The sequence below is a fragment of the Hypanus sabinus genome, chromosome 2 (assembly GCF_030144855.1).
Source record: "Hypanus sabinus isolate sHypSab1 chromosome 2, sHypSab1.hap1, whole genome shotgun sequence".
Lineage (NCBI taxonomy): Eukaryota > Metazoa > Chordata > Chondrichthyes > Myliobatiformes > Dasyatidae > Hypanus > Hypanus sabinus.
The window spans coordinates 31,368,206-31,395,028 of record NC_082707.1 but is presented as its reverse complement, the minus strand read 5'-3'; the positions used below and the strand labels follow the sequence as shown (position 1 = coordinate 31,395,028).

The following is a 26,823-nucleotide window of genomic DNA, read 5'->3' as shown; positions in this document are numbered from 1 at the left end:
TCCTGCAAAGCCAATGTCTAATCCAATTTACTACCTCATCCCTGAATGCCAAGTGACTGAACCTTGTTGGCCAACCTTGTCAAATGCCTTGCTAAGGTCCATGAAGAAAACATGCGCTGCCCTGCCTTCATCAACTTTCCTGGAAACTTCCCCAAAAAAACTCTGTAAATATTGTTTAGACATGACCTACCACGCACAAAGCCATGTTGACAATCCCTAAACACTCCCTGTCTATCCAAATACATGATCCGGTGGAATATCTTCCAATAATTTACTCACCACTGATGTCAGGCTCACCGGCCTATAATTTCCCAGCTTATTCTTCGAGCCTTTCTTAATCTACGGAGCAAAATTAGCTGACTTCCAATCTTCCGGCACCTCACCTGTTGCTAAAGACTTAGCCACTGCAATTTTTGCACTAGGCTGTCATGCTGATTATTTTTGATTTAGTTGTCCACACATTGAGATGAGAGTGCCCTTGCACTCATCTCTTTGCCGAACTGAGGCTGCGGCCTGCAACTAACAGGCTCCTGGATCGGCTGCGTCTGGATTCGTGAGTGCAAACTCACTTTTGTGAATTTTAGTTCTGAATGTTATTTCCTTGCTTTTTATTGCTTGCTTGATTTGTCCCTTATTTTTTTTGCACATTGGGTGTTTGATGGTCTTCTTTTTCAATGGGTTCTACTGGGTTTCTTTGTTTTGTGCCTGCCAGTAATCTAAAAGTTGTATACAGTATATATACTTGGATAATAAATGTACTTTGAACTTTAAAGAACTTTGCAGTCTCACCACATATGCATGGCAAGATTGCTGTCTAGTTTAAAGAAATTTTCAGTACCTGCCATCCCTGAAACCCACAGCCCCCTTTCAATATCAGTTATCTAGTCTTGTTGGTAGGTCAGCCATGCCTTGTGATTGGTCTCATCTGGTGTGCCAGCACCAGCTGTATCTATCATCTTACTTCATTCTCACACAGAGGGGAGGATTTCCAGGAAGTCAATGCAGACTGCTCCTAAGAAATAAGATCACAATGACTGCCCCTCTTCATTGATCTTTGCTACACACTGACAAGGTAAATGTCAACTGAGGATGAGCACCTCATATAAAGACGATTATAATGGACTATTTTGCAACTCAAAACCCAGTTGGAGAGTTATGCTCTATTCCGTTGGGTCTTCCATCGACATTAATTTAACTCTCTGACCATGTTCCCAGAATAACGCCCCTCAGATTTTCATTGTTCTAATATATGGAAGAAGTTAGGGTAAAACACTTCCTTTAGACTCAGTTAGTTCCCTTGGGGCAGCAAGCACAACTGGTGGGTTTGAAAGGGAAAGTTATTTTAAGTGAGGAAAACATGAAGTCATTTTACAACCAGGTCTGAGGCAGAAACAGTGGAAAATGGAAAATACTGTAGGATCTCAGTGGCTCAGGCAGCAACTATGGGGAAAATGGAGAGCTGGTCCTTTGGGCTGAAACTTTTCCATTTCCTTCCATTGTTGCTACGTGACCCATTGAGCTCCTCAGGCAATTTGTGTGCTGCTCCAGATTCCAGCAACTGCAGTGTCTTGTGTCTCAACAGTGGAAAACTGCTTCTGCTTTTTTTACTGTCCGTAAACAAGCAGCGACTTGGAGGAAGTGCCATTCTGTGCAATTTATCGTAGGTAGGTGGCATTCTATTTATACTGGAAAAGGACATTCAGTATTTGTCTTGTGCAATTAAATGGCCATAATTCAGTAAAACAAGGTTGAATGGATAAATCAGTAAAGAAGGGTTACTTAATGCTGAAGTTCTCAAACCCTTTATGAGTTGTTCTACTATAACACGTTTATAATAACATGATTGATAATTCGGGAACACAGTTTGCATTATATGACCCACATTGCTCAGATCACACTCTTGGATTGCACTACTTGTGTCGGCTAACTATTACTTGGATTGCACTACTTGTATGTATAATCTATATTTTCATTTATATTTATCATTATTATTGTTATGAGCAGAGAGACAACATCTGCCGGAAGTAAATTCCTTGTACGTGCACAGGTACTTGGCGATTAAAGTCTGATTCTGATTTAAGTCTGTGCTGAGACAGCTGCAGCCTGTTCTCCTATAATGAAACCTCTGTAACATTAAGTTTCTTAGGAACGTAGCTCTCACACTACAGCTGAACTACCTGGATCTGTACTCCAGTGTTGCAAGCACATAATAATAGGTGTGAGATCTTGGGAATAATTGCAGTGTTTCTATTGGTTATGCGCACAACAGTAAGTAGCAGAAAAAAACTTGCATTTTAGCATGCAGAATTTTTCACATACCTGCGATCCTTTAGGTGGGAAGCATTGGCAGACTGAACAATCTCTCCCATCACAGGGACCAGTGTAGCCAGTTAACCCCTGAAACGGGAAATCGTTGGTGAGAAGCAGATAAGGTGGAACAGACAAAAAAAATAAGCTTAACATTGATTGCACTCACATTTCACAAGGTTGACTCTGAATAATAATGGATGAAGTGGTCAGAAGTTTATTCAAATACCTAGGCTTTAAAAACCACCTTAAGCAGTGAAAGGGATATAATTCGAAGTTCAAAGTAAATTTTATTATCTATGTCACCACTTATAACCCCAAGATTCATTTTCCTGCAGATGTACTGTACTCAGCAAATCTATAGAATAGTAACTATAACAGGATCAATAAAAGATCAACCAGAGTGCAGAAAACATTAAACTGTGCAAAAGCAAATATAGATAAATAACAGTAAATAATAAGAACATGAAATAACAAGTTAGAGTCCTGAAAGTGAGATCATTGGTTGTGGGAAAATCTCAATCGATGGGCAAGTGAGTATATTTATCCCATTTTGTTCAGGAGCCTGATGGTCGAGGGGTCGTAACAGTTCTTGAACCGAGTGATGTGAGTCCCGCCGCTCTTGTTCCTTCTACCTGATGGCAGCAGCGAGAAAGGAGACTGGCCTGGCTGGTGAGGACTTCGGAGGGTAGATGCTGCTTTCCTATGACAGTGTTTCATGTTGATGCGTTCAGTGGTGGAGAGGTGATGGACTAGGCTGTTTCCTCTACTTTTTGTAGGATTTTTCATTCACAAGGATGTGTTTCCATAGCAGGCCGTGACGTAGGCAATCAGTACACTCTCCACTACATATCTATAGAGCTTTGCCAAAGGTTTTGATGTCATGCTGAATCTCTGCTCTAATGAAGTAGAGGTGCTGCTGATTCTCTGAAGACTCCAAGGAAGTAAAGGCACTGCCGTGTTTTCTTAGGAGTCTGCAGAGATTCAGCAGGAGGTTTTGGGGAGAATTGCAGAATTATTGTTGCAATGAATAGAGTCAGGTCTGGCCAGGCGGCCTTTAGTGCAAGAGAGCACAGAGGTTGGAGGCCTTTAGTGCAAGAGGCCAGAGATAATGCTGAGGGCATTATGCAACTCGAGAGGATAGGGTTTTGAAATTCAAAGCACAACACAGTTCAGAGCCAATGTAACGCAGCCATGGTGCAAACATGGGCAAGAGTGGGAGGGAGGAATAGGGCTTGATTCACCCTCGTTGTTTCATTGCTTGTTGTGCTGTGTTGTTCGGCAGAGCTCGGTGCCACCCCAGTGTGTGGCAAAACTTGTGGGCTGCCCCCACCGTCTCCTTAACCAGAGAAAATCTGCAGATATCTCTCTCCCCCTCTCCCTCTCTCCCCCCCCTCTCTCTCCCCCCCCTCTCTCTCCCCCTCTCCCTCTCTGCCCCCTCTCCCTCCCCTCTCTCTCTCTCCCTCCCTCCCACCCTCTCTCTCCCTCCCCCATTCTCTCTCCCTCCCTCCTCTCTCTCTCTCCCTCCCTCCCCCCTCTCTCTCCCCCTCTCCCTCTCTCCCCCCCCTCTCTCTCCCCCTCTCCCTCTCCCCCCTCTCTCCCCTCTCTCTCTCTCCCTCCCCATGTCTCTCCCTCCCCCCTCTCTCTCTCTCCCTCCCTCCCTCTGCCTCCCTCTCCCTCTGCCCCCTCTCCCTCCCTCCCCTTTCTCCCCCTCTCCCTCCCTCCCCTCTCTCCCCCCTCTCTCTCTCCCCTCTCCCCCTCTCCCCTCTCCCCCTCTCCCTCCCTCCCCTCTCTCCCCCTCTCTCTCCCTCTCTCTCTCTCTCTCCCCCCTCTCTCTCTCTCCCTCCCTCTTCCCCCTCTCCCTCTGCCCCCCTCTCCCTCTCTCCCCTCTCTCTCTCCCCCTCTCCCTCCCTCCCCTCTCTCCCCCTCCCCCTCTCTCTCTCCCTCTCTCCCTCTCTCTCCCTCTCTCCCCCTCTCCCTCCCTCCCCTCTCTCCCTCTCCCTCTCTCTCTCTCTCTCCCCCACCCTCTCTCTCTCCCTCTCTCTCTCTCTCTCCCCCCCCTCTCTCTCTCGTACAATGTTACGAGCCAAACCCTTCGGTAGGACATTTTTTTCATAGGTGCTGCCAGGCCTGCTGAGTGCCTCCTGCATTTTGTGTGTGTTGTTCAGCACAACCTTAGCCATGTTGGTTTTTACCACAAATGGCACATTTCACTGTGTGTTTCAATGTACATGTGATAAATAAATCTGAATCTAAGGTAGCAACTTTTAAAATGACTTTACAATGATTACAAGATTACATGGAAAGTGGGATGTTGCCAACAACAGTATTAGACTGACAAAAGTCATGGGAGGATGGTCAAGTAGCAGATCAGCTAAGACTGGCTTGAGGGCCTCAGAAATGGAAATGGGTGTTCTGGATAATGTCATGGACTTGTCATTGGATACTTAATGCAGAATCAATGCACTGCACCAAAAATTATAAATGGTAAAATTATAATTGCTTCAGCCAGGGAGAGGGATGTCGTCAATGTCTAGCGAACCGAATTTGCAGTGTGTGCTGATGATGTTTCAGGCTTCCCAAGATTTGTTTTAAGGTGCTACTATCTCATTCCAGGTCAGAGTATGAGCAAGCTATCTGACCCTGTGGAGATATTGTTTAGAGCCAAAGGTGTACTTGGCGTCATGTACTCAGGGTACAAATGGAAGCTGAGGTCAATTTTCAGTAATGCTCTTGTTAAATTCCAGAGCAGAAACAAGGGCTCCCAGTTTCTATTTCCCTTGTTTCATGTGGTGTATTCAGATGATGTTTCTGAGATGCCCCTGTGTAAATAAGAAGTAGGAGGGGCAACATAGGGGGCACCCTTGGACAGTTTCATAGGTAACAGTTGAGAAGCAAGAAGAGAAGTCACTGTAGGTGATGCTCTGATAATAAGTAGGACTGGTGAGTGCCAGTGGAATCTCGTTGGAGGAAGATGGCTGGGCCTGATGTCTATGGCAACAGTCTGGTTGAACAATCTAAACATCTGCTATCCCTACAAGGCATGAGAGCGGAAGCCTGATTGGATGAGGACTAACCAATCAGGACGGACAGACAAGGGGGGTGTAAATATCATCAGACTAGACGTGCCTAGGCATCATCCCTGATGAAGATGGTAGAGTTTGTCATCAAACTTCAGTTAAAATCAATACCTGTACCCAACTGGGATCCCAAGAAGAGTTCATTCATCCTTTAAAGTCATTGGTGCCTGGAACTGAATGATATTTGAACAAGCCTGGGGAGGGCTCACATAAATATACACTTAAATCACCCAGGAGACTGAGTAGCAGCACCTGAATGCATTCCTTCTATTCTCACCATGTTTCGGCCAGGGCTCTGAGTGATGAATTTATATCATACATCGCACCGGGCCAGTGCGAACTCCACACGAAGCAAGTGAACTGCCTGTGGTCTGTTCCCGAGCAGACAAGTGTAGAATAATCAGTTCAGAGTGGAAACGGACTGCTTTTGTTGAAGAAAAAGGGTTTCCTATTCAGTGTAGTGAAACATAATTTATAACCTTGTAGAAAGTTTCTGGATAGGCAAATTCAGGCTTTGTGGCTTGTTATTGCTGTGACCATGTCAAAGACGAGGAAATGCTTCTACCAGCCATTCACAAGGATGCATCAGTGCTGACGGAAGCCAGAGAGCTACAAACAACTCACCCAATGCCCATATCGTCGCTAAATCTTAGACTGATCGGGATGTGCTCTTTGAAATGGATTGAGGATTCCTGATTAATGAACATGACATGTAGGTAAAGAAGGCGATCCTCCCTTCTCATTACCAATATCAGGGAGGAGGTACAGGAGCCTCAAGACCCAACGCTTAACATTTTACAAACAGTTTCTTTCCCTCGCCTTTCTGAATGGTCCATGTTATTCCTCTTTTCTTCTACTTATTTATATGTTACTTATTATTTTCAAATTTTATTGTAACTTATAGTTTTTTTATGTCTTGCACTATACTGTTGCTACGTAGACATAGGAGCAGAATTAGGCCATTTGGCCCATCGACTCTAATCCACTATTTCATTATGGCTGATCCAATTTTCCTCTCAGTCCCAATCTCCTGCCTTCCCTCCGTATCCCTCCATGTCCTGAATCTACCAACCTCTGCCTTAAATATACATAAAGTCTTGGCCTTCACAGCGGCCTGTATCAATGAGTTCCACAGATTCACCTCTTCATGGCATATGTCAGTGATAATCAACCTGATTTTAATTCTGAAGACAATGCTAAAGGCAAACAACTCATTTTATTTTGGAGGCAATAAAAGTACAAGAAACAATCAATAATTCTAAACTAACTAAAGGGTGCAAAAGGGGAACGTGAATGCCTTGGACAAGGTATAGCCTAAACAAATATCTGACACCAGCAACAATAAATACATTCCACATTTGCAGTGTAGTTTATACAAAGGAAGACTGAGACAAAATATAGAAAATATTAATAAACTTAATCAGCAAATTGACTCCATTTTAGTATGAAAAATAAGGAGCCACAGTCTTAGGAATTTAAATATCTTAGCGGATAAACAAGAATCTTTGGAAACAAATTCACAAGTTAACAAAAGTATTTATTGAAGACTTTGGGATTCATTGCTATTAGAATAGGATTAAAAGAAGGATGTTAATTATGTATAGAACCTTCACAGGCCATATTTGAATTACTGTGAACTTGCATGATAACTAAAAAATAGATTTCACCACTGCTTATAATTGTATACAATACCATTAGAATTATATATAATTGCAAAAAAAAATCAAATGTTTGAGAAAAACATCTACAAACATGCAAAAGTCAGACACGATTTATCAGTGAATTGAAGCAGAGGTCATAAAATCTTTTTCAAAGGTAACTAGTTGCTTACCAAAGAGGAATAGTAAATGATACAAAAGTGCAGGAGATACATGGGAGACTCATGGTTCATGCGGGGAAAAGTACCAGTGTAGCCTCCATACACAGACTGGCCTTTTCTGTTACAGCATCAGCCCCCAATTCCAGAGCCTCGTGCCCCATCACATCGGTACTTCCTGGGCATCATCACTGAATACTTGCTGTCTGTTGCTTACATTGCCTTAGCACAGCAATGCTGATGTCTCCCTTTATACTGTACTTACATTGCCCCAGAGCCCATCCAGATTTAAACCTGATTTTGCAGTCATGTGCTGATTGCTCTGTCTATATGTGCTAAAGCTGCTTTACAAAAAGTTGTCATCAAAGACTCTGAGTCTCATGTCTACTGCTTAACTCCGCCGCATGGTGTGGCAACAAACTGCAGAATAGGATGCATAGTACGCTATAGATCACTCACTGGCTCCACTGTTTGGCACTTGAGTATATTTGGATGCAAGATAAATAGTTACGTTCAAAAAGATAACCCACAGCTACCAAAGCATCCCAGCAGTTTCCCACAGTTTTATCACTCTGTCCAATATAACATGAAAATAAACATGACCGGCAATTGAACCAAAGTGACATCAAGAAGATTTTTTTTTAAAACATAGCAACTAGTCAAGGTCTGGAAGGCAGTGCTAGGAAGCTGATTCAATTGTACCATTTGAACGAGAGCTGGGTAGGTGCCTGAGAGCAAAGAATTTGCAAGGCTTTCAGAAGAGAGTTAGGGACTGGGACGGCCTGAACTGCTTTTGCATGGAGCTAATACAGACTAAATAGGCCCAATGACTTCCACAGCACAACCCTTCTGTGACTGCGCAATACCGCAAAGACACGGATTAGTGTCTAACATGTACAAGCAGAGCATCTGCTGACCAGACATTGAATAGATTTAAGCCAAACCACACAATAGACAATAGGAGCAGGAGTAGGCCATTCGGCCCTTCTACCCAGCACTACCATTCACTGTGATCATGGCTGATCATACACAATCACTACCCCGTTCCTGCCCTCTCCCCATATCCCTTGACCCCGCTATCTATAAGAGCTCTATCTAACTCACTCTTGAAAGCATCCAGAGACTTGGCCTCCACTGCCTTCTGGGGCAGAGCATTCCACATATCCACCACTCTCTGGGTGAAAAAGTTTTTCTGCACCTCTATTCTAAATGGCCTACCCTTTATTCTTAAACTGTGGCCTCTAGTTCTGGACTCATCCATCAGTGGGAACATGCTTCCTGCCTCCAGCGTGTCCAATCCCTTAATAATCTTATATGTTTCAATCAGATCCCCTCTCATTCTTCTAAATTCCAGTGTATACAAGCCCAGTCACTCCAATCTTTCAACATATGACAGTCCCGCCATTCCAGGAATTAATCTTGTGAACCTACGCTGCACTCCCTCAATAGCAAGAATGTCCTTACTCAAATTTGGAGACCAAAACTGCACACAATACTCCAGGTGGGGTCTCACCAGGGCCCTGTACAGCTGCAGAAGGACCTTTTTACTCCTATACTCAATCCCTCTTGTTATAAAGGCCAGCATGCCATTAGCTTTCTTCACTGCCTGCTGTTCCTGCATGTTTGCTTTCATTGACTGATGTACAAGAACATCTAGATCTCGTTGTACTTCCCCTTTTCCGAACTTGGCTCCATTTAAATAGTAATCTGCCTTCCTGTTCTTTCCACCAAAGTGGATAACCTCATACTTATCCACATTAAACTGCATCTGCCATACATTTGCCCACTCACCCAACCTGTCCAAGTCACCCTGCATTCTCATAACATCCTCCTGACATTTCACACTGCCAACCAGCTTTGTGTCATTGGCAAATTTGCTAATGTTACTTTTAATCCCTTCATCTAAATCATTAATGTATATTGTAAACAACTGCGGTCCCAGCGCTGAACCTTGCGGTACCCCACTGGTCACAGCCTGCCATTCCGAAAGGGACCCGTTAATCACTACTCTTTGTTTCCTGTCAGCCAGCCAATTTTCAATCCATGTCAGTACTCTGCCCCCAATACCATGTGCTCTAATTTTGCCCACTAATCTCCTATGTGGGACTTTATCAAAGGCTTTCTGAAAGACACACAGGATATGCTCTCTTCTCTCTGCTGCCATCAGGAAGACAGTACAGAAGCTTCAGGACTCACACCACCAGGTTCAGGAACAATTATTATCCATCAACCATCTGGCTCTTAAACCAAAATGGATACCTTCACTCAGCTTCAATTGCCACATCATTGATCAGTTCCCACAACCAAGGGAATCGCTTTCAAGGACTCTTTATCTCATGCTCTCAATAATTATTTCTTATTTACTTATTATTATTATTATTATTTCTTTCTCTTGGTATTTGCAGTTTGTCTCTTGCACACTGCGGTTTTTAATCGATTCTGGTATGGTTATTATTCTACAGATTTATTGAGTATGCTCACAAGAAAATGAATCTCAGGGTTATACTGTACATGGTGACATATACATACTTTTATAATCTATTTACTTTGAACTTTTAATCTATAAATCATACTGCCAGTGCTGCATATATTAAATGACACATAAGTGCCGAATCTTATAAAACAGGAAGCTGATTGGCTCGTGCATTTATAACAAAGCAACTGGAGAATTTTGTAGAATGGCATCAGCTTTCCTGGGGAACATCTCAGCTCGTCACCTCCTTCCATCCAGTTCACCTCCTTGGTGTACTGCTTCAGGAAAGCTAAGGGTCAAGGATGCCTGTCATCTTGGCCATTCCCTTTTCTCACTTCTGTCTTCTGGAAGAAAGTCATGAGGTTGAAAGCCTAGATGTCCAGATTCAAGAACAGCTTCCTCCCCACTGCTATCAGCCTTCTGAGCTAATCCCAGTGGTGCTGCCATATTCTCATTCCCATACTAATACAGTACGGGCCCTTCAGCCTACAATATCATGCCAATCTTTTAACCTACTCTAAGATCAATCTAACCCTTCTACAAAACCTCCATTTTTCTAACATCCATGTGCCTATCTAAGAGTCTCTCAAAGTCCCTAAAGTGTCTGCTTCAACCATCACCCTAGCAGTGTAACCCACACACCCACCAACCTCTGTGTTAAAAAAAACCCTATACATTCTTTTAATCAGCATCAGAATTATGACCTCTCATATTAGCAAAGTCTGCCCTGGGGAAAAAAAATCTCTGCCTGTCCATTTGATCTATGCCACATACCTTATACACCTCCATCAAGTCACCTCTCATCCTCTTTCGCTCCAAAGAGTAATAGAGTAATGCCCAAGTTTGCTCAATCTATCCTCATAAGACATACCCTCCAATCTATGCCCTGGGAAATCTCCTCTGCACCCTCTCTAAAGCTTCCATATCCTTCTTATAATGTGACCACTAGTGTAACTAGTGTTTTACAGAGCTGCAACATTACCTCCCCCCCCCCCCAATCCTACCTTTCTTGGTTTCATTGTTATCACTTTAGCGTTTCTTCTTGCACTACTTCAGGCTGCACAATTCTCTTTGCACCATTCTGCATCTTTTGCACTTGCAATTGTGTTTACCATTGTATTTATTATTACTGCATATGTTGTTTGCTCTGTAAACCTCATAGGGGCAAGGAATATCATTGCACCTGGAGTATATGACATAAACTAATCTGAATTTGATGATATTCTCTGGATTTACAATATTTCTAAAAATTATGTTTAATTGGTCCTGTCATGTAACAACTAAAAACATATCATTTGATCAAGAAGGCCTGTCAGCATATCAACAGCAAATGAAATCAACAGAAGAAACCCTATCTTGCAATTTTAAATATTTCTATTTATGTAGCACTTTTAAAACAATAAAAGCCATCCCAAAGAGTTTCCCAACAATGCTATAAAATCATAATGCACATCAAGCTATACAAGACCATAAGATATAGGAGCAGAATTTGGCCATTTGGCCCATCAAGTCTGCTCCACCATTTCATCATAGCTGATTTATTATCCATTGCAATTCCATTTTCCTGCATTCTCTCTGTTACCTTTGACACCCTTACTCATCAAGAACCTCTCAACCTCCACTTTAAATATACACAAAGACTTGGCTACCACAGCTGTCTGTGGCAATAAATTCCACATATGGTTCTAAGATAGGTGGCCACAGGATTGGTAAAAAGGGTAGGCCTAAAGAGTTAAGAGGTCTTGAGGTGTGGAAGTTTAGTGAGCGGAATACAAAGGTCCAGGTAGCTGAATGTTCAAATTTCAAAGTAAGTTCATGTAATTTATTATGAAAGTACCTGTATGCTATCATACACTACTCTGAGATTCATTTTCTTGCTGGCATTTGCAGGAAGAAAGAAATATAATAGAATTTTACAAAAAGAACTGTTCAAAATTAGAGTAAGAATGACTAGTGACGAAAATGCAAAAGATGACACACTGTTCAAATAACAGTAATACGGAGAACATGGGTTGCATAGTGAATCTGTAGGTCATGGAAACAGTTCAGAGTATTTGTGAATGAAGTTATGCATGCCAGTTCATGCATAACTTGATGGTTGATGGTTGTCGGGTAACAATTGTGGTGAGAGATCTAAGACTACTGTAACTTCTGCCCGATGAGGGGAAGCCATGGATGATGGGGGGTTTTCTGGTGGTGTTTACTGCTTTCTGGTGGAAGAGTTCCATGTCAATTTATTCAATGATGGGGAGGACTTCTCCTATGATGGACTAGGCTGAATCAGCCACCTGTTGTAGCATTTTCCATTCCCAGGCATTAGTATTACAAACCAGCCAGCCCATGATACAACCAGTTAGGATACTCTCAACTGTGCTCCTATAGAAGTTGAGTTAATTTATCCCCCCCTGGTTCAACAGCCTGATGACTGAGGGGTAATAACTGTTCTTGAACATGGTGGTGTGAGCCCTGAGGCTCCCGTACCTTCTTCCTGATGACAGCAGTGAGAAGAGAGCATGATCTGAGTGACTGGGGGTCCTTGATGATGGATGCTGCTTTCCTGTGATGGCGCTCCATGTAGATGTGCTCAGTGGTGGTGAGGACTTTACCCGTGATGAATTGGGCTGTGTCCATTACTTTTTTTGTAGGATTTTCTATTCAAGGGCATTGGTGTTTCCGTACCAGGCCAAAATGCAACCAGTCAATATATTCCCCACCACACATCTATAGAAGTGTGTTAAAGTTCTAAATGTTGCAAACTTCTAAGGAAGTTAAGATACTGCTGTGCTTTCTTCATAATTGCACTTATATATTGGACCTGGGACAGGTCCTCTGAAATCATAAAACCAAGGAATTTAAAGTTGCTGACCCTCTGCACTTCCGATCCCCTGATGAGGACTGGGTCATGGAAGTCTTGTTTTCACCTCCTGAAGTCAATAGTCAGCTCCTTGGTCTTGCTGACATTGAGTAAGAGATTGTTGTTGTGGCGCCACTCAGCCAGATTTTCAATCTCCCTCCTCTATATTGATTCATCACCATCTTTCACCACCTTTGATTCAGCCAATGACAGTGGTACCTTTAGCAAACTTAAATATGTCATTGGAGCAGTGCTTAGCCTCACAGTTAAAAGTATAAAGTAAGTAGAGCAGGGCGCTCAGTGCAAAGCCTTGTGGTGCACCTATGCTGATGGAGATTGTGGAGGAGGTAATGTTGCTAATTCTAACTGACTGGTGCTTGCAAATGAGAAAATCGAGGATCAAGTTGCATAAGGAGGTATTGAAGCCAAGGTCTTGAAGCTTATTGATTAGTTTTGATGGGATGACAGTATTGAATGCCAAGCTGTAGTTGATGAAACTCATCCTGACGTGTGCGTCTTCACTGTCCAGATGTTCCAGGGTTGAGTGAAGAGACAATGAAATGATATCTGCTGCAGATTTGTGACGGCAGGCAAAACAGAACAGATCCAAGTTGCTTCTCAGGCTGGAGATGATAAGTTTCATCACCAACCTCTCAAAGCACTTCATCACAGTGGATGTAAGTGCTACTGACTGATAGTCATTGAGGCAAGTTACCATGTTTTTCCAGGGCAGCACTGTAAAGAGAGCCTTCTTGAAGCAGTTGGGTTCATCAGAATGCCAAAACGAGAGGTTAAAAATATTAGGGAACACTCCAGCCAGATGATTAGCACAGGTCTTTATTACACGGTAACCCCATCTGGGCCTGATGTTTCCCGTGGGTTCATCTTCCAGAAAGATGCTCTCATATCAGCCACAGAGACTGAAATCACAAGAACATCAGGGACTGTGGGAGTTCAAGAAGGTACCCCATGTTTTGCTGGTCAAAGCAAGCACAGAAGGTACTGAACTCATCTGGGAGTGAAGCCTTGTTACCACCTAATGTACATTGCTTGATTTGTGATAGCATTCAAGGCCTGAACAGCTGTCGAGCATCATTCAGCGATTTAAGTTTGGTGCAGAATTCTGACTTTGCACGTGAAATGGCTTTCAGGTGATAGTACCTGGGCCTCTTGCATTTTACTTGGTTGCCAGACCCGAATGGCATTGATCTATCCCACAGCAGATTGTGGATCTCATAGTTCATCCAGGGTTTCTGGTTGGGGAAGACTAATGACTTTGTGGGGACACACTCATCTATGACTAATTTTATGATGTCCACGACAACTGTGGTGTATTCATTCAGATCCTCTGTTAAGACCTTGAACACGGCCCAGTTCACCACTCAAAACAATCCTCTGCCACCAATGACCTCATCTTATCCTCATCTCTGGGGCTTTGCTCTTCAGCTCCAGGCAGTATGCAGGTCAGAGGAGGGCAGCCAAATGATCAGATTTCCCAAAATGTGTTCCAAGTATGGAACGGTAGGCATTCCTAATCATAGTATAGCAGTGGTCGAGTGTGTTGGGACTTCTGGAGCTGCAGGTTAAATGTTAATGATAATTGGTCAGTGATTTCTTCAAACAATCCTGATTGAAGTTCCCAGCTTGCTGATGGCAACACTCAACATCACAAGCGCCTGATTAATGTCGGCCTTTCATGGTATATAAACTGTGGTCAGAATCACGGAGAATTCTCTTGGTAAGTAAAACAGTCGGCACATGATTAGATCACCGGGTTGGGGAAACAGGAATGCAACAAGACTGCTGCATCTGAGCACCACAAAGATTTTACCATGAAAAACAGACCCCCACTTTTTGCCTTCTCCAATTCAACAATCCAGTCCATCCAGTGTATAGAGAAGCCCTCTGGTCTTGCCAATGTATCTGGCACATCCACAGTGAGCCATGTCTCTGTGAAACACAGAATACAGCAATTCCTCATTCCTCTTCGATACACTAACTTTGGCCTTAGGTCCTTAGTTTTGTTCTCCAGTGACTGTATACTTGATTTCCGCTATAGCAATGTACCTCTGTCCACTTAAGGGTGCCATAACTGTATGCTTGAGAGTTAAGTCCACCAAGTCTTTCTGAAGACAGTGAAATCACTAACTCCTTAAGATGGTTCAAAAGTACATGACTTAAAAGGAAATTAAGGCTGCAGATTGCAGTGTGAGTAGTTCAGAAGTATATTTAGAAATTTGATAGTTTAAAAGTTACAATGGTTGGTGTTTGTTTAAAAATTTTCAAGTCAATTCCAAAACATTCTGAAGTGCAGTTCACTAACTACATAAACAGAGAATTTAGAAGATATAGATTAACAAAGAAAATGTTTAGAACATGGAACAACCAACAACAATGTTCTGTGTGTGTGTGGCCTCTGTTGGTCGTGGTCGACCATGGGTACTGCGCCTCTGGTAGTCAATGGTTTGTCGAGTAGCGTCGACTGTGGCTATTGGGGCCGATCCTGGAACGGCAGGCTCTGCCACAGTTGCTGCATGTGTAGGGCATCGTGGAATTGTTGTCCGCTGTCCACTGTGCTCTCCAGTTAGCTCTCCAGTCCTCAAACTGACTCACGATCACTCTTTCGCCTTGCTCTAGCTGTTGCTGAAGAGTACCTCGCCATTTGTTGCCGTCATCTGCTGTATCCTCCCAGCACTCTGCGTTGCTTTTTAAGGCTTTCATGTCATATTTACAGAGGTCCATGAAGCAAAGCTGGGTTCTACCAACGTTCCTCTTGCCTGTTGCTAGTTCTCCGTGGAGGATGTCCTTTCGCAGTCTACTGTCATGGTAGACAATGTTCTGAGTAACATGCAAAAGTGCTGGAGCAACTCAGCAGGGCATACAGCATTGATAGAGAGGAATTAAGAATCGAGGTTTCTGGCTGAGACCCTTCATCTGGACTGAAATGGAAGGGGAAAAAAGTCAGAGAAGGTGGGGGAGGGGAAGGAATACAAACTGGCGTGATAGGTGAAGCCAGGTGAAGAGAAAAGTAGGTGGGGGGGGGGGGGGTGAAGTGAGAAATTGGAAGAGGATAGATGAAGCATAGGAGTCTAATCAGAAAGGAGAATGGACCATGGGAGAAAGTAAAAGGAGGAGAAGCACTAGTGGGAGGTGATAGGCCAGTGGGAACAGAAGGGGTAAGAAGGGAGTCAAAAATGGGGAATGGAAAAAGAGAAAAGACGGACAGGGGAAATTGCCACAAGTTAGAGAAATCAAAATTCATGCTGCTAGGTTAAAGGCCACCTAGACAGAATCTGAGAGTGGACTCATCGTGACAGTAGGGGAGCCCATGGACCGAAATGTTGGAATGCGAATAGGGACTGGAACTAAAATAGCTGGACATTGGCAAATCCTGCCTGTTGTGATAATAATACAATAATAATAAATGTAAGGTCCCACTGTAGTGGTTAGCGTGATGCTACTGCAGCTCGGGGCATCAGAGTTCAGGGTTCAATTCCGACGTCCTCTGCATGTTCTTCCCATGTGAGGATGGGCCCTCCAGGTGCTCCGGTTTCCTCTCACAGTCCAAAGACACACCAGTTAGTAGGTTAATTGGTAAACTGTCTTTTGATTGGGCTAGTTTAAAATTTGTGGATGGCTAGATAGTATGGCTCAGTGGGCCCAAAGGGCCTGTTCTGCACTGTGCCTCTGAATGATACCACACTGGGAGCTGCACATGGTATGGTATCAGGTAATATTGTTGTATTTAAGAGGAAGCTTAGACTGACACAAAGGTAAAAGAAATACAGTGTTATAGTGCAAACACGAGGAAATCTGCAGATGCTGGAAATTCAAACAATACACACACACAAAATGCTGGTGGAACACAGCAGGCCAGGCAGCATCTATAAGGAGAAGCACTGTCAACGTTTCAGGCCGAGACACTTCATCAGGACTAACCGAAAGGAGAGATAGTAAGAGATTTGAAAGTAGTTGGGGGAGGGGGAAATGCGAAATGATAGGAGAAGACCGGAGGGGGTGGGATGAAGCTAAGAGCTGGGAAGATGATTGGCGAAAGTGATACAGAGCTGAAGAAGGGAAAGGATCATGGGACGGGAGGCCTCGGGAGAAAGAAAGGTGGGGGGAAGCACCAGAGGGAGATGGAGAACAGGCAAACAACTACATATGTCAGGGATGGGGTAAGAAGAGGAGGAGGGGCATTAACAGAAGTTAGAGAAGTCAATGTTCATGCCATCAGGTTGGAGGCTACCCAGCCGGTATATAAGGTGTTGTTCCTCCAACCTGAGTTTGGATTCATTTTGACAGTAGAGGAGGCCGTGGATAGACATATCAGAATGGGAATGGGACATGGAAGTAAAATGTGTGGCCACTGGGAGATCCTGCTTTTTCTGGCAGACCGAGCATAGGTGTTCAGCGAAATGGTCTCCCAGTCTGCATCGGGTCTCACCAATATATAAAAGGCCACACCGGGAGCACCAGACGCAGTATACCACACCAGCCGACTCACAGGTGAAGTGTCGCCTCACCTGGAAGGACTGTCTGGGGCCCTGAATGGTGGTGAGGGAGGAAGTGTAAGGGCAAATGTAGCACTTGTTCCACTTGCAAGGATAAGTGCCAGGAGGGAGATCGGTGGGAAGGGATTGGGGGGGGGGGGGATGAGTGGACAAGGGAGTCGCATAGGGAGCGATCTCTGTGTAAAGCAGAAAGGGGGGGGAGGGAAAGATGTGCTTGGTAGTGGGATCCCGTTGGAGGTGGCGGAAGTTACGGAGAATTATACGTTGGACCTGGAGGCTGGAGGGGTGGTAGGTGAGGACAAGGGGAACCCTATCCCAAGTGGGGTGGCGGGTGGATGGGGTGAGGGCAGATGTGCGGGAAATAGGAGAGATGTGTTTGAAAGCAGGGTTGATGGTGGAAGAAGCGAAGCCCCTTTGTTTAAAAGAGGAAGACATCCCCTTCGTCCTGGAATGAAAAGCCTCATCCTAAGAGCAGATGCGGTGGAGATGGAGGAATTGTGAGAAGGGGATAGCATTTTTGCAAGAGTCCGGGTGGGAAGAGAAATAGTCCAGGTAACCGTGAGAGTCTGTAGGCTTATAGTAGATATCAGTAGATAGTGTTATAGTGATGGAGTTAGATGAAGGCCAGCAGGAAAATATAAATAATTACCATTGACCAGCAGTCAATCCGGTCATCGGAAGCCTGGAGAGGAGGGGACTTCAATCCGATCCATTGCCCAAGGATAAAAGGCAGCAGCAGGTCAAAGCAGAGAAAGAGCTTTGACCAGTGACCAGTCAGTGTTTGGAATTTATTAGTAAGAGCAAAATAAAGGAAGGAAGGGCAAGCCCAGCAGACATAGTCTGAATGGACATAGTCAGAATGGTAACTCAAGGCATTATCTGTTCGAGGCTTCAGTGAAGACAGCTTCACTCAGAGAAAGCAAAGGAAAGAAAAGCTCAAGTTTTTTCCTTCTCTTCTCAGCGAGGACAATAGAGATGACAGGCAGGATAGTGAAATGCTCCTTTTGAGGGAGGTGGGGAGGCAGGGAGACCTCTGGTGTCCCCAACCACTACAACTGTGACAAGTGCATCCAGCTGCAACTTCTAACAAGCTGTATTAAGGAGCTGGAGCTGGAGCTGTTACTGGATTAACTACAGATCATTCGGGAGGCTGACAGGGGGATGCACATACAGAGAGGTAGTTACACTCGAGGTACAGGACACAGGAAACTGGCTGACAGTCAGGAAGGGGAAAGGGATTGAGGAGTCAGTGTAGGGTATCCCTGTGGTCATACCCCTCAACAACGGGTATATCACTTTGGATACTGTAAGGGGGAAAGTCACAGTGGTCGGGTCTCTGGCTCTGAATCTGCCTCTGTGACTCAGGAGGGAAGTGGGGAGAAGAGGCAGGTTGTGGTGATAGTGGACTCGTTAGCAGGGGAACAGACAGGTGGTTCTGTGGGCAAGATCGAAATTCCCAGTTGGTATGGTGCCAGGGTCCGGGATATCTTGGATCAAGTCCTCAGCATTCTTAGGTGGGAGGATGAACCACCAGAAGTCATGGTCCATGTAGGTACCAATGACATGGGTAGGATGAGTGACGGAGTTTGGCATAAGGAGTTTGGGGAGTTCGGTGCTAAGTTAAAGGGCAGGATGTCCAGGGTTGTGATCTCGGGATTTCAGGATTCATGCTACATGCTAGTGAGGCCAGAACAAGTTAGATTATCCAGTTTAATACATGGCTAAGGAGTTGATGTAGGAAGATGGGCATAAGATTTTTGGATCATTGGGCTCTCTTCCGGGGAAGTGAAGGTGGGACCTGTACAGAAGGGACAATTTGCACCTGAACTGGAGGGGGTTTAAATGGGAAGGTTTGCTAAAGATGCACGGTGGGGTTTATACTAGAGTTGCAAGGGGATAGGACCCAGAGTGCCAGAACGGTTATTGGAGAGGTTGCAGAGGCAGATATTGATAAGACTTCAGGCAAAGTTCGGAATCAAAAGGTTGAACATGATGCAACTAGTGTCCTGATCTGCATATATTTCAATGCAAGAAGTATTGGAGGAAAGACGATAATAGTGCTGAAGATGAGGTAGCTGGTGAAGAGAGGCTACTGATAGGGCAAAATTTCAGTCAACAGGATGAGTTGCAACATAAAAGGCAGACACAATCGAAAAGGGTGAATACAGGACTGAAGGTGTTGTATCTGAATGCGCACACTATAGGGAATAAAGTAGATGAACTAGCAGCACAGTTGCAGATCGGCAGGTATGATATTGTAGGCATCACTGAATGACGGCTGAAAGATTATGGGTGGGAGCTTAATGACCAAGGATACACATTGTATCAAAAGGACAGGCAGGAAAGCAGAGGGGGCAGCGTTGCTCTGTTGGTAAAAATGAAATCAAATCATTAGAAAGGGGTGGCCTAGGGTCAGGAGGTGTTGAATCACTGTGGATAGAGCTAAGGAACTGCAAGGGTAAAAAGACGTTGATGGAAGTTGTATACAGACCCCCAAAGAGTAGTAAGGATGTGGTCTACAGGTTACAACGGGAGATAGGAAAAGCATGCCAAAAGGGCAATGTTACAATGGTCATTGAGGACTTCAATATGCAGGTAGGTGCTGGATTTCAGGAGGGGGAATTGCTAGTGTCCCTATGAGCTGATTTTTTAGAGCAGCTTGTGGTGGAGCCCACTAGGGGAAGCCACGGAATATAAACATCCCAAAGAGGTAGAAGATTCTAAAAGGAAAATGATATAACCATGGCTAACAAGTGAAGTCAAAATAACATAAAAGCTAAAGAGAAGGCAAAGAGCAAAAATTAGTGGGAAGTTAGAGGATTGGGAAGCTTTTAAAAACCAAGGGAACTAAAAAGTCATTAAGGTAAAGATGGAATATGAAAGTAAGTAGCCAGTAATATTAAAGAGGACATCAAAAGTTCCTTCAGATACATAAAGTGGATATTGGACCACTGGAAAACGATGCTGGAGTAGTAGTAATGGGTGACAATGAAAGGGCAGATGAACTGAATAAGTATTTTGCAGCAGTCTTCACTGCGGAAGACACTAGCAGTATGGTGGAAGTTCCAGGTGTCAGGGGTCATGAAGTGTGTGAAGTTACCATTGTTATGAATGTACCACAGCTCTGAGGGGCCGAAGGGTGCGGGGTAGCCCCCTCCTTTGTGCGAATCGCAAGATCACTATTGATTTGGGTCAGGAGACCCAGGAAATGAGAGAGAGAGACGTGCAGAATGTCTTGTTCCCCCGGCGATATAAAGCTACGTGAAATGGCCATTGTCTCTTGGAGACGAACTTGTGTATTGCAATACTGTGCTATGTGGAAGCCCTCAGGCAAAGTGGGCTGGTTGAGGGAGGTATTGCCTCACCCCAACCTGATTGACATCTGCGACCCTGTGAGTCAGGATAAAAGAGGGTCTGTGGGAACAGCCCCTCAGATGCACCAGAAGAAACGATAGCGATCCCATAATAGCGGAAGCCAGTGGGAGGAGGCCACGTGCGTTTGGTTCCATTTGCCCTGGAACCGGTGGCTTTTACCACGGGAGACTGGCTTTTAGCTAACAACAGGGAAACCAACTCCCAACAACTCGAAGGATTGACATCATAAAAGTCCTGGGCAAGTTTTAAACCCGTCTTTCTCTCAAACCACAAACGCTGCAGCTTGAACAAACTAACAATGACTTTTACATTATCTCCTAGACAACGATAGAGCTATTTCTTATTGATTATTATTATACCCGCACGTTTAGATGTAGTATTGATGATGTATATTATCTATGTGGTTGCATTGATATTATTTTGTGTATTTTTATCAATAAATACTGTTAAAAATGGTACCATCAGACTTCAACGGACCTCTCTATCTTTGCTGGTAAGTGACCCAGTTACGGGGTTCGTAACACCATAACTAGAGAGAAGGTTCATGGGAAACTGAAAGGTCTGAAGGTAGATAAGTCACCTGGACCAGATGGTGTACACCCCAGAGTTCTGAAAGAGGTGGCTGAAGAGATCATGGAGTCATTAGTAATGATCTTTCAAGAATCATTAGATTCTGGCATGGTTCCCTGGAAAATTGTAAATGTCACTCCACTGTTCAAGAAGGAAGAGAGGTGGAAGCGAGGAAATTATAGGCCAGCTAGTCTGACCTCAGTGGTTGGGAAGATGTTGGAGTCGATTATTAAGATTGAGATCTTGGGTTACTTGGAAGCACATGATAAAATAGGCCCCAGTCATGGTCTTATTGAATGGCGAAGCAGGCTCGATGGGCCAGATGGCCTACTCCTCCACCGATTCTTTATGTTCTTATAGTCAGCATGCTTTCCTCAAGGTAAAATCTTGCCTGACAAATCTGTTGGAATTCCTTAAAGAAATAAATAGCAGGATAGACAAAGAAGATAAAAACACAAAAAGCTGACAGAACTCAGCAGACCAGACAGCATCTATGGGAGGAGGTAGTGACGACGTTTCGGGCCGAAACCCTTCATCAGGAGTTAAGTAACATGGGATGGTCGAGGGGGGGGATAAGAAGTGGGGGGAGGGATAAAGTAGAGAGCTGGGAAGTGATAGGCTGGAGGGAAATGGTGAGGGGGAAGGTGGAGAATTATGGGAAATAAAAGAGAAAGAAAGGTAGGGCCGGGGGGAGATTATAGTGAGGGGCGAAAAAAGAGAGAGAAAGAGAACCAGACTAAAATAATAGATGGGGATGGGGGTAAGGGGGGGCAGGGGTATCAACGGAGGTCTGTGAGTTGAATGTTCATGCCGGCAGGTAGGAGGCTACCTAGGCGGGAGATAAGGTATTGCTCCGTCTCAGATTCTCCACTGGAGAATCGCTTTACGTTGTGTACTTGAATTTTCAGAAGGCCTTTGACAAGACATGAGGAGTCACACATGAGGCTGCTTAACAAGCCCATGGCAATTATAGGAAAGATTCTAGCATGGATAAAGTAGTGGCTGACTGGCAGGAACCAAAGTGTAGGAATAAAGGGAGCCTTTTTCTGACTGGCTGCCGGTGACTAGTGGTGTTCCACAGGGGTCTGTGTTGGGACCAATTCTTTTTATGTTATATGTCAATGATTTGGATGACTTTGTTGCAAAGTTTGCAGACGATATGAAGATAGGTGGAGGGGCAGATATTTTGAGGAAGTAGAGGGGCTACAGAAGACTTACAGACAGTTTAGGAGAATGGGCAAAGAAGTGGCAGATGGAATACAGTTTCAAGAAGTGTATGGTCATGCACTCTCGTAGAAGAAATGAATTTTAGAATTTTCTAAATGGAGAGAAAATACAAAAAACTAAGGTGCAAAGGGACTTGGGAGTCCTTGTGCATAATTCCCTATTGGTTAATTTATAGGTTGAGTCTGTAAGTGCAATGTTAGTATTCACTTCAAGAAGACTGAGCAAAGATGCAATTTGAAATTTTGTAAAGCACCAGTGAAACCTCACTTGGAGTATTGTGAGCAGGCTTGGGCCCATCGTCTTAGAAAGGATCCACTGAAACTGGAGATGGTTCAAAGGAGTTTGATGAAAGCGATTCCAGGATTGAATGGCTTGTCATATGAAGAACGTTTGATGGCTTTCGGTCTGCATTCACTGGGATTCAGGAGAATGACGGGTGACCACATTGAAACCCATCGAATGGTGAAAGGCCTTGATAGAGTGGATGTGGAGAGGACACTTCCTACGTTGGGAGAGTCTAAGACCAGAGGACACAGCATCAGAAAAAGAGAGGCATCCTTTTAGAACAGAGATGAGGAAGAATTTTTTCAGCCAGAGGGTGGTGAATCTGTGGAATTCTTTGCCATAGGCAGTTGTGGAGGTCAAGTCTTGATGTATATTTAAGGCAGAGGTTGATAGGCTCTTGACTGGTCAGGGCATGAAGGGATATGGGGAAAAGGTATGAAATCGAGGCAGGGGAGAAAATTGGATCAGCTGTGATGAAATGGCAGAGCAGACTCAGGCTAAATTGCCCAATTCCGTTCCTATATCTTATGGCCGTATACTGCCATAAATGTAGAAATAGAGACAAAGTTACAGAGGGAAACTTTGAGGAATTGGCAAGAGATTAAGAAGCAGGACTTCAAAGAGTAGTATCCTTCACAATATTCAAGACAAAGCACACCAGTTAGTTCAGAGGTAGCAGAATAGCAGAAATTAATGAATAACTATTGAGAAAATGCACTGGTCTGGATGTGTGGTGAGAGAAGAATTTCATCTCACCTGGGCTGGAGAATAGTGATGTGACAGGAGAGAATTGAGTCCACGTAATACCAACTAAATAGAACTAGAAAAGAGGTTCTCCTGCCAACTATAAAGAGCTCAGAGCAAAACAGGACAGATGATCTACAGGCTGATAAGGTTCAGATTATCCCCCAAACCACATGCATATTGGTAAAATGTTAATAGGATTACAAAGGTAAATACACGGCTCGAGTAGTGGTGCTGTAGAACTGGGTTCTGACTCATTGGGCACTGGGCGAGCGGTGGTGTAGGGATGGGCATCCCTGAATGCTGCTGGGACCAGTGTCCTGGTGGAATAGCATAAACAGGATGGGGGGGAGGGCGGGGAAGGCCCTAACAACAGGATGCTTAATGAATCAAGAGGACGGGAGAGAATGCTGATAGAGGTAGCAAGCAAAAACTAACAAGCAAAGTGTGACAGGCTGAGGCCGAAAGTGAAAAGTGTACAACTCAGAGCAAACCCTGAGCCAGAAAAACTGAGAATTCAAAGTTTAATGGTCTTATCTTGAATGTACTTTTGGACTACAATTGAAAGCACATTCTGTAAAGAGTTTGTATGTTCTCCCTGTGACTGTGTGGGCTTCCTCCGGCTTCCACCCAAATCCAAAGAAGTAGATTGACTGGTCATTGTAAACTGTCCTGTGATTGGGCTGGAATTACATGGGGGGGCGGGGGCGCGGTTCTGGGCAGCACGGCTCAAAGGGCCAGAAGAGCTGACTCCGCGTCGTATGTCAATAAATGAATTAATTCATTTGGATGTTCAACACGTATGGCAGATGTCTGACAGCTGTGGCTGGGTTTGTACGCCAACACTTCCTGCAAGGTAAATCTAAAAGCATAAATGGTGATGATACTTCACTCCCTAATGAGTTTGATACTTTTATAGATGCTTTGAATGACACTACAAGTCAATGAATCCCTGCAACATCTGGTTATTCTGTCACCTCTGTCTTGGAGGCCAATGTCAGAACATTCTTCAGGAGTGACAACCCTCTCAAGGTTCAGGCCCCAGTATACCTGGCTGTGTACTGAAAATCTTTGCTGATCAACTGGCTGGAGTATTCAAAGATACTTTCAACCTCTCACTGCCATCTGAGGTTCTCAGCTGCAATTATTCTGGTGCCCAAGAACAGTTGACTGAGCTGCCTCAAGAACTGTTCCCCAGTAGCACCCACATCTACTGCTATAAGAGATTGATTATAGGCAGAGTTAACTACTGCCTGAGCAAGGACCTGGATCTGCGGCAATTTGCCTACCACCACAACAGGTCAACATGGATTCAATCTCACTGGCTCTCTTCTCTGCTTGGAGCACCTAGACAACCATCAGGGTGCTGTTTATCGATTACAGCCCAGTGTTCAAAAATCATTTCCTCAGTGTTAATCAACAAGCTTCAAATCCTGGGCCTCTGTATCTTCCTCTGTAACCAGATCCTCAGGAGACCCCCAATCAGTGGTAAAGGTGCCCCCCCCCCCCCCCGCTTTACGAAAGGCCTACATTAGTGCCTGTTTTCCCTAACCCAAAGAAATCCGAAGAGGATTTTCACTTTTACAGAAAAAAGGCGCCTGCTTTAAACTTGTGTTTACCCCAAGAAAGACTATCATGACTGTGAAGCCTTGCATGGGCAGGTGTGTATACATGCGTGTACATGCCGATTTTTTTCTACAAATCAGTTTTGGCTAAATCTTCCCGATTCTGGTAAATGAAACTGCACTGCACATACATTATTTCTACTTTATATAGGCTGTGTACTTATCATATCATTCCTGCTTTTACTATATGTTAGTGTTATTTTAGGTTTTATGTGCTATTTGGTATGATTTGGTAGGTTATTTTTTGGGTCTGGGAATGCTCAAAAATTTTTTCCCATATAAATTAATGGTAATTGCTTCTTTGCTTTACGCCATTTCAGCTGACAAAAGGTTTCATAGGAACGCTCTACCTTCGGATAGTGGGGAAAACCTGTGATAACATCTCTTCACTGACAATCATCACAGGCAATCCTCAAGGACGCATGCTTAGCTCACTGTTCTGCTCTCTCCATACCCAGGATCGTGCGGATAGGCATAGCTCAAACGGCATTTATAAATTTGCTATTGATACACAGTTGTTGGTAGAAACTCAGATGGCGATGAGGAGACATATAGGAGAGAGATTGATCAGCTGGTTGATACAATAACCTCGCATTCAACATTAGCAAGACCAAGGAACTGATTGTGGACTTCAGAAAAGGTTGCACAGAGTTGTGATTGTGGGAGATTTAATTTTCCACGCATCGACTGGGAAGCCCATACTGTAAAAGGGATGGATGGTTTGGAGTTTGTAAAATGTGTGCAGGATAGTTTTTTGCAGCAATACATAGAGGTACCGACTAGAGAAGGGGCAGTGTTGGATCTTCTTTCAGGGAATGGAATAGGTCAGGTGACGGAGGTATGTGTTGGGGAGCACTTCGGGTCCAGTGATCACAATGCCATTAGTTTCAATATAATTATGGAGAAGGATAGGACTGGACCCAGGGTTGAGATTTTTGATTGGAGAAAGGCTAACTTTGAGGCAATGTGAAAGGATTTGGAAGGAGTGGATTGGTACAATTTGTTTTATGGGAAGGATGTAATAGAGAAATGGTGATCATTTAAAGGTGAAATTTTGAGGGTACAGAATCTTTATGTTCCTGTTAGGTTGAAAGGAAAGGTTAAAAGTTTGAGAGAGCCATGGTTTTCAAGGGATATTGGAAACTTGGTTAGGAAAAAGAGAGATATCTACAATAAATATAGGCAGCATGGAGTAAATGAGATGCTCGAGGAATATAAAGAACGTAAGAAGAATCTTAAGAAAGAAATTAGAAAAGCTAAAAGATACGAGGTTGGTTTGGCAAATAAGGTGAAAATAAATCCAAAGAGTTTCTACAGTTATATTAATAGCAAAAGGATAGTGAGGGATAAAATTGGTCCCTTAGAGAATCAGAGTGGACAGCTATGTGTGGAACCGAAAGAGATGGGGGAGATTTTGAACAATTTCTTTTCTTCGGTATTCACTAAGGAGAAGGATATTGAATTGTGTAAGGTAAGGGAAACAAGTAGGGAAGTTATAGAAACTATGATGATTACATGGAGGAAGTACTGGCGCTTTTAAGGAATATAAAAGTGGATAAATCTCCGGGTCCTGACAGAATATTCCCTAGGACCTTGAGGGAGGTTAGTGTAGAAATAGCAGGGGCTCTGACAGAAAAATTTCAAATGTCATTAGAAACAGGGATGGTGCCGGAGGATTGGCGTATTGCTCGTGTGGTTCCATTGTTTAAGAAGGGTTCTAAGAGTAAACCTAGCAATTATAGGCCTGTCAGTTTGATGTCAATGGTGGGTAAATTAATGGAAAGTATTCTTAGAGATGGTATATATAATTATCTGGATAGACAGGGTCTGACTAGGAACAGTCAACATGGATTTGTGCGTGGAAGGTCATGTTTGACAAATCTTATTGAATTTTTTGAAGAAGTTACGAGGAAAGTTGACAAGGGTAAAGCAGTGGATGTTGTCTATATGGAC

The 26,823-nt window shown here is 43.9% G+C and overlaps 1 protein-coding gene across 1 annotated transcript in view; it reads right to left on the bottom strand.

The window, feature by feature from the left end:
* Positions 1 to 26,823, bottom strand: part of LOC132403298 (collagen alpha-5(IV) chain-like) — a 352,062-nt gene that overhangs the window by 280,703 nt on the left and 44,536 nt on the right. The window contains exon 5 of the mRNA XM_059986755.1: positions 2,320 to 2,397. Coding sequence (XP_059842738.1) covers positions 2,320 to 2,397 — 78 coding nt within the window. The remainder of the gene's footprint in view (positions 1 to 2,319; positions 2,398 to 26,823) is intronic.